General features: G+C 42.1%; 1 protein-coding gene across 2 annotated transcripts in view; it reads left to right on the top strand.

Moving 5' to 3' along the window:
- The first annotated feature begins 4292 nt into the window (after positions 1 to 4292).
- Positions 4293 to 8957, top strand: part of pih1d1 (PIH1 domain containing 1) — a 15472-nt gene continuing 10807 nt past the window's right edge. The window contains exons 1-2 of one of the 2 annotated variants that reach the window (XM_050069384.1): positions 4293 to 4385; positions 7105 to 7187. In XM_050069384.1, the coding sequence (XP_049925341.1) occupies positions 7107 to 7187 (81 nt within the window). In that variant the 5' untranslated portion in view covers positions 4293 to 4385; positions 7105 to 7106. Of the gene's footprint in view, positions 4386 to 4445; positions 4609 to 7104; positions 7188 to 8957 lie in introns of those variants that run through there. The other variant, XM_050069382.1, reaches the window with a different exon arrangement.

The following is an 8957-nucleotide window of genomic DNA, read 5'->3' as shown; positions in this document are numbered from 1 at the left end:
AATTTAACCCCAACATATTTGGTGCCTCCGTGTGAAGCCTAAGGTGTTGACCCCAACATTTTTGGTGCCATTTCTAAGGGAAACATATATAGAGTAAATAGGATTGGTCCGAGCACAGAACCTTGTAGAACTCCAAAACAAACTTTAGTACGTAAGGATGATTCATCATGAATGTGAACCAACTGAAATTGATTGGATAAATAAGATTTAAACCAGCTCAGTGCAGAACCTTTTAGGCCAATTAAATGTTCCAGTCTCTGTAAATTTGATGGTCAATTGTCAAATGTGGCGCTAAGATCTAATAAAACAAGCAGGCCTGTTATAAAACTGAGTCTGCAACATGAGCACAATCCCATCAGTATTCTGGATCTGAATATTAAAGACTGAACTTCCACCTCTTAGAAAACCATAGGTCAGAATTCATCATTGCATTCATAGAGTTGATGATGAAAAATAACATCCTCTGTAGTCAGATACAAAGACACACATGTTGCCAAGATGTCGTAACTCAGAGACTCAAAGAGCTGCAGGGGTGATTGATTATAAATCCAGAGGATGTTTGTCAGGCTCACAACAGAGCCTTATCGCTGAGGAATGCGTTGTTCTGCCTGAAAATCAAAAAGACAGGGGCGGACACAAGAGCTGTATTTTGTCACACATTGCACATTGTTTGGGGTGATGTTTGAGGTAGCGACAGAATTGAACGCAGCACACAGGAGTACACAACAGCCTTGGGAAATAAAGATATACGCGAAAAGAAATAATAGATCTGACCACTTTAAATTCATTGAATTGAGCCTATAAGAATGTTTGTTTCTCCATTTTAGCACAGCTGTCATCTGTTAGTAATCCTGCAGTTTATTTCCTCCATATGTACCACGCATGTTGAGCCTGGCCGACACAACAGCAGCCAGCAGATGTTATCACAGCTCAACACATTCTGCTTTTGAACTTTAGTCATGAGTGTCTTTAATAAGCCATATCCGCTTCATCATGACAGCTGCAACATACTCAGTTTATGTAGGTTTCCATGTAAATCAGATATCTGGTCATTGAAGTCGTAGGCATCTGTTAATCATTAAACATCTGCTCAGTGTTCTGAGTGAAAGGCAGAGACGCAAACTGTCCAGTATGTAAAGTAATATTCATGAGTATGGCAGACAAATAAGGACAAATGTCTAATATTTAGTGGCATTTATAAAATGAATATTTCTAGTGACAGAGCAGCTGTCTCCAAATGAGATACCTTACTAGTCCAGGGATACTCAACTTGCTTTGCCGGGAGTCACTTTAACAAAATGACAGGAGGCCAAGTTAACAAAGAAAACATTAATAATATGTATCAGTGGGGTTGCTGCAGTATACCACATTTAAGGTATACTGTGATATTAAAATTAACAGTAATCATACCTTGTACATTTGCTCATCTTTAATATTGAAAAAAATGCAAGACGAGTTGCAGCAGTCAGTCTCAACTCTATTTTACTTTTTACACAAACTTTCATTTAAAAAAAATGGTATCAAGCAGTAGCGCTCCTGGCACATTTGGTGCCCTGGGCAAGTCCCCACAGTGACCACACATTCTCACCAAAAGCTGCATTTTATATTGAACACATCATGGGAATGTTGTAATTTAAAGGGATAGTGCACCCAAAAATTCAGCCATTATCTACTCACCCATATGCTGAGGGAGGCTCAGGTGAAGTTTTAGAGTCCTCATGTCACTTGCGGAGATCCCAGGGGAGAGTGGGTAGCAACACCCGCACTCACGTGTGCGCGCTTGCTCGAGACCGCTTTCATGTGTGTTCACATGCTTTCGCTGGTCTTGCGCGCAAGCGTGCACACGTGAGCGCGGTGCACAGAGAGGCAGTCAGAGCTACAGGCTACAATGAGGCTAAAAACAGAGTTCAAATGACGTTTTTCCAAACAACTTTTTATGTTGGGGCTTCAGGACACTTGGATCACTACGGACGAGCAGTATGGAGATATTTTGTGGTTTCAATTATATGTTTTTGGACGTTTGAATCTGGGGTGCCGTCAGCCTCCATTAGGTGGAGTTGTGTTGCTACCTCCTCTCCCCTTGGATCTCTGCAAGTGTTTTGAGGACTCTAAAACTTCACCTGAGCCTCCCTCGGCATATGGGTGAGTAGATAATGGCTGAATTTTCATTTTTGGGTGCACTATCCCTTTAACTTCGCCCAGTACTCATTTTTACTGAATAGAGCTTGAACGCTTCACTGTATAAATCAATGCAACCTCTGTTAGCTGCTGGCTGCATCCACTGGCTGCTTTGAGGTAACGATAACTAGCTGCTAACTGCTAACAGCTAACTTAAAGAACTCTCCTCCTGCTGGTTTCATCTTCTTTCTCTCCACATCCACTCCTCTCAGTAGTGTCGTGGTAGTTGAGTCGTTTTGACATGATATTGATAACGATACAGCGTGTTTCAGGGTTCACGTGATGCACATAACTCCGCCCATCTCCCCGGAGAGCAGGTAAAGTGTAACGAGCTGAGAAGGGAGGGGCCCCTCTATTATTTAGTAGGCTTTGCTCCATAGTTATGTTGTTGTGACCTTATGTCATATTTCAAAATAATTGTAGTAACATTATTAGTAGAAAATAGTAAAAGATCAAAATGTTTTCCATCCCTCATTTGTGGCGCCCCCTGTGGATGACAGCACACTTAGCATTCACCTATACTGCTTGTGCCACGGTCTGACGCTGACGGCACCAACTAAAGCACAATGTACATCTATCTATCTATCTATCTATCTATCTATCTATCTAATACCAATTTAGGGGGGCACACACACGCCCTGTTTTTTGCACCCTCAAATTCACTGTTTACAATGTAGACGCAAATCAGGCGTTCTCTAACGCATGCATTCCCGAGCGCCTTTCTTCAGGCCGCAACGGCTGGGCACAAGAGTAGTGCCCAGCGCCCGACCTTGTGTTTTCCATGCGGTTAAAGACACTGCATGTATACAACCCCTAAACCACTCTGAAACTCAAGTTCAGTTCAGTTTCTCAACCAATTTGTTTAGTCAATTTTAATTTAGCAATCGCATTAATTACGTAAAAAATGCAAACAAACGTACACTGTTCATTCCAGGCTTTAAGGACCTCCCATTTGAACCCCCCGTTATTCAGTCCCCCAACCAGGATGCCCTGCTTTCACTCACTATCAGTTAAAGAAGGACCCAGCTGAAGGCTCTTACAGTCTAAGGTGGGAAAGTACAGATGATGTCATGATTTCTGCTGGTGGGAGTGAGTGTGGTAATTTAGTTAGAGAGGGACAGACACAGTGTTGCCAAAGTAAACAAAGAGAAGATGAAATCAAGCTGACTAGATTAACACCGGAGCACTGTGGATGGGGGAGTGAGCTGCTATTGGTAGGGAAACTCCAGGATGGGAAATGTCTGGAGTGTGGAGTGACGGAGACCGTGCAACATGTGATGCTCTGGAGCCAGCTGTACACAGAAGAAAGGAAGATCTTGTTTGAGGTAGTGGCTCAGCTGTGGAGTGAAGACATACTCCCCAAAGACTGTTAAGGGAGACCTACAAGAAAACACAAATTACCAGGAAAATTAGTTTTCTTCACACAGCAGGCCTGTATCCTGGGATTTAGGCCAGCAGGAGCCAACTAATACTTTGTGCTTGTGCGGTGGTGTGTCTTTGTCACTCTGCAGTTACACCTCCACAACACTTGTAGGCGACGGATGTTGTGCTGTAAAGTTTAGCTGATTCAAAACACACATTACACACACATTAAACATGACTTAATAGCGACAACTTCAAACACAAGTACACAAATCAGCTTCACTATAACTCGCAGCATTCACAGACAAACACTTGTCTTTATCTGGACACATTTTCCCCACAAATACAACATGCTAACATTATTAGCACAAGCCTATGGCATTTTACATTGTATAAATTAGCCTCGCAGCTAGCAGACTTTTCCTCTACTCATATAAAGCCAAGGACAACAGCAACATTTAACAAAGGTAATGGTACAAAGTTCGGCTCCACTGACAAAACAACTGTCTTATACTACACAAAAATGCTAATGTTTTTAGCACAAGCCTATGGTATTTTACATTGTATAAATTAGCCTAGCAACAAGCTGATATTTCCCCTGCTCATATGAAGCCAGGATAAATCCAGAAGTATAAATAATGTGATGACTAGTGTAAACAGAGCAGAATGCACCAAACGCGCCTGGTCTGCCATAAAAATATGATAGAAGAAAAGGAGGGCTCTTCTTTTGTAAAAAACTAATGGATGGTGCTTTTATTCTGAAGGTTCCGTATCGGAAGTGATGTCGCTGCGTTGAATACCGGCGCGGAAGCTCACATCACAACTCGGCAGCACCGAAGAAAAAGGTAAACATGATTTTATTTACGTGTGTGTACATGATAAGGGACACATTGAACACACGGTGAACACAGCAGAGAGTTAAATGATCCAACATTTAAAACAAAGAGCGACGTCAGGCTGCTAGTTTGCGCTGCTAGGAAGCTAAAGCTAAGCTAACGTCTCTGGACGCCAAAGCACGGACAAACACCTCACGAGACATGTTACCAAGACAACAGCCTCCACCAAACGGTAACCGGTAACGTTAGCTAACAGCTAACAGCTAACGTTAACGTGAGTTGTTGCCATCGGTGAGCTTTGATCGAAAAGACCCTGTTATCGTTATCCTGATACGGAGAAGCTAGTTAGCTTGCTGAGGCTAACATCTCCCCACAGGTGTCTGTTTATGTTGGTATATTGTAACTTTATAAAGGTACGTACTGTACGTATTTTCGCGCGTGCGTTTTTAAGAGAAACTCCTGTGATCCTTAAATGATTAAAACTGACCTTATAATTTAAAGAGAGTGCCCTGTCTGGAAGAATAAAGTTAAATTAGTTAACATCATGTGTACTGTCAGATTAATGCTCAGTTTTCTGAGTCCTAACTTTAACCCAGGGTGTCTGCAGCTTCTTAAAATGTCTCAAAATGTCTTAAACTTCTTGTCTGGAATTTGAATTTGTGAGATCTCAATAGCCACAAACCTTTTATTGAATTTCATTTATTCATCTTTTCATGTCTTTTTGTCAGAATGAGTCAGATTCATCTGTGTGAAAGTTTCTAATGTCACAAATCTTTAAACCTCCCGCTGAACCTAACACTGTCTTTTTTACTTTACACTGCACTCACCTGTTGGCAGAAATGTAGATGAACCTAACCTCCCTCTAATCACCATATTCTTACACAAAGCTCACCTCTGTGTGGGACCGTATGCATGACTCACCTTTATACTGACCTGCAGTGCTTTAATGAGAAAAAGGTGATTTGTCAAGAAAATCAGTCTGAAATTTGGCTAGAAAAATATCAAAAAGCATTAGTGCATTAGATTTAAGTGACTGATACCTGTAGACACCCTGGTCCACTGGTTCCCAACCTGAGGGTCCCGACCCCCAGCGTGGGTCGCCAAAGTTACATGGGGGTAATTTCTTTGACAAGAAATTAATAAATCAGTTTACATCAAATATCTATTCTGTTTTTGTTCCTCAGTTTGTTTACAGGGTTCAACGCTAAGGTTTTTTTTTCACTTGCCCGGTCGGGCAAGTTGGTCAGAGATCTACTTGCCCGAAGTCAGTTTTTACTTGCCCTATAAAAATTGTTTAATTTAAGCGGCTATCAAATAACAAAGACTGCAGTTATTTTTATGTTATGTAATCTTTATTCACACTGTATTTATTAATTAAAACAACATATGTCATGTATTGTAGCTTAATTCCTACACAAAAATGACAGTGTCAGGGCTTAAAGTGAAAAATTTGTCAATCGTTCTCCGTCTATAATTTTGCGCCCTACTTGAGCCATGCCCACCTCTATTTATTTTTCACCCCTCTCTCCAGTTCTGCTGTATTAACACCGGGTTTAATATATTTTGCTTCCATCTCTCTGCCCTGCTCTACTCTACTTCAACGCTACTTAGCTCTCTCTCTACTCTACCAGTAGACTACCACATCCACCTGTTGCACAAAACGCACACAGCAGTGTTTCCCCTAGGATGGAGTTGTAGCAGCGGAGGTGAAGCACACGCATGAAAAATAATTTTCACATGCGTGAAACTTTTTTGTATGCTTGCAAAGCACAGCCTGCTGGGATGTTTCTATGTATCTACTGGCACCAGAAGGGCTCTTTAGGACTAAGTACATACAGTACATGTGTGCACAGTAATGAGCAGGTGAAATGTCTGTCTAGCTTACATATGAGGTGTCTCAAGATTTAGGAACATACAATTTTATTGAATATAATAAAAGTAAAAAGTCACATGGCATGCTGCTGTTTTGTGCTATGACCTATTTAAGTGCTGGAAGTTGTTATTTACGTGACAACGCCTGAATGCAACAGCAGCTCAGCACGAGTGCCGTGCTGTGCTGCTGTGCGAGCAGCGTGTTTGTCTGTGCGTAACAGCAGTCTGTTGGTGGTTATTTACACAGTGTCCATTTCAATAACTTTGTCAGCTGACAAACTGCACCGGGCTCGTGGTCAGATTTGGTCAGGAAAATGCGGCCTGAGCTGCTCTAGCGTGCTCACCTGTGTGTGTGGCGGAACTCCGCCGTGCGCGATACAGAGAGCAGAGGAGAATTGTTAACACGTGACCATGTAAAGACAGAAATGACACGATGACATAACACCATAAATAGTATATTGTTATGTTATTATATGAAGCGTCCGTCGCGCAAAATAATATCAATGGGGGCTGTGGGCAGGACATTGTTACACAGTGTGTGCTTGTGACTTAAGGCAGAGAGACCGCTGCATCAGAGCAGAAGGAGCACGTTTTAAAATACATTAATTTTATCAATTAGTTTTTACTATTTTTAGCAAAAGTGAGTTGTTAGTTTACATGCCCAACCTTGAGTTTTACTTGCCCCGGGCAATCGGGCAATCCTTATTGTTGAGCCCTGGTTTATGTTTCATATTGTTCTGTAAAGATGTTGTGTTTCTACCTTTTTACATTACAGGGAGTTATTTCATTCATTGTCATCAGTTGGCAAATTTTGTATTTTAAAGTTGGATTCATTGCCTTTTTTTATTTTTTGTAGCCATGACGACAGACTCCTCACTTCTTAACTCGGAGCTGGAGTTACAGCAGCAGGAGGAGCTGTACCAACAGCTGCTGTTACAGGTAATGTTACTCTGTTGCTTCATTAATTTATAATCAACTGAACTGCGTGAGATGTTCATATCCACATATGGAGGAGGTCCTCCTCCCCAGAGTCTGCCATGTTGTTCTACAGTAGCCCAGAATGGACAAATCAAACACTGGCCTTACAGAGTTTTTGTCTCAGCCACCGTAGTTCATCTGTGAGCTTCGCACATGGGAGAAGTTTCAGTTGGTTGGAATCTGTAACCTGACTGTTAGATGCCAATAAATCCAACATGCCTGACCTTTAAAGTGAGACTGTAGTTTTTGCTTTAAGGCCCTGACACACCAAGCCGACGGTCGACCGTCGACCAAAGTCGGGCCGTCAGTGAGCGTCTGTCGGCCTAGTTTTTGCGGTGTGTCCCGCAACGTCGGCACTTTGGCGTCTGTGGCTTTTTGGCCAACTGAGCATGTTGAATCGGCGGCGGAGCTTGTCGGTGAGAGAGATCACTCTGATTGGCTGTTCAGGTTTTATGTTCTCGCCCCTGTAGTGAGTGAATCTGCCTGTAGTGAAACCGGTGCTTCCTCCTCAGGCTCCACTTCACTCAGCTGCCCGACAGACCCGCTGCTTCTTCACACTTTAACCTGAATAACAACATACACAATAAAACTTGTTTTGGCTGCTTGTATCCATGATCTCATTCTTTTGGTCACTACCCAGAGCTCATGACCACAGATGAGGGTTGGGACGTAGATGGACCAGTAAATTGAAAGCTTCGTCCTCAGGCTCAGCTCCCTGTTCACCACGACAGTCTGGCACAGCACCTGCATCATGGACGTACTTGAGTCAGTAAATGGATTCCCCTCCCGTGCTTGTACACTGGGACAAGGACAGCAGTCCAATTAAATTTCTTAGTCAAGCTGTAAACGTAGCTCCACTTAACTGTGCATGGAAATGTACTGAACTTGTGATGCTCAGCCGATCCATTGCTGCTGCCAGTGATCAGCCTACCTATCTTTAACCACCTAAATGAAATCATGGAAATGGGTTAACTGTTATGAAATGTGAATGTGTGGGAACCCTGATGTAGGGAAATACATTTATTTGCCTTATGTTTATTCGTTTCAGTCTTTTAATCGAACAAGAAACGAATGAACATGTAATCAATCCCAAAACGTTAAACACAGCAGGTTTGTTTTATTTGTGATGGTGCACAAGATGAAAACCCTCTTTTGGGCGTTCTGTTACAGATTTGTCTAATAGTGTTGGATGGATGATCTACATGCTGAGCAGGAACGCCTGCTTTGTGGCTCTCCACAGTCCATTTGACTTGCCAATGGACTGTGTGCAGAATTCCTGACCATCCCTCATGTAAACACAGAGGGACTGTGATGTGTTGCAACAACAGCCACTGTGTTTTTTTCACATGTAAAGTTCAAAGTACAAAGAAGCCCTTTGTACTTCATTAGCTATTTATTGACTTTTTAAGACGTGAATGCATTTGTTTGTTTTAAACTCAGGGAACCTAGTGCATCTTGTTTTGTGGATCCAGTGAAGACACAGTTTACAGGAAGAGAAGAGAAAAAAGAAGGTCACACCTTGCAAACAGCTCCACGTAGTAAAACCAAAAGAAGGTCACACCTTGCAAACAGCTCCACGTAGTAAAACCCTCCCCCACATACAGTGGTGTGAGAAAGTGTTTGCCCCCTTCCTGATTTCTTACTTTTTTGCATGTTTTCCACACATAAATGTTTCAGATCATCAAACAAATTTAAACATTAGTCAAAGATAACACAAGTAAACACAAAATG

The sequence above is a fragment of the Epinephelus moara genome, chromosome 18, assembly GCF_006386435.1.
Source record: "Epinephelus moara isolate mb chromosome 18, YSFRI_EMoa_1.0, whole genome shotgun sequence".
In the NCBI taxonomy this organism is placed as follows: Eukaryota; Metazoa; Chordata; class Actinopteri; order Perciformes; family Serranidae; genus Epinephelus; species Epinephelus moara.
The sequence above is the reverse complement of the archived record's forward strand: the minus strand, read 5'-3'. Positions and strand labels throughout refer to the sequence as shown.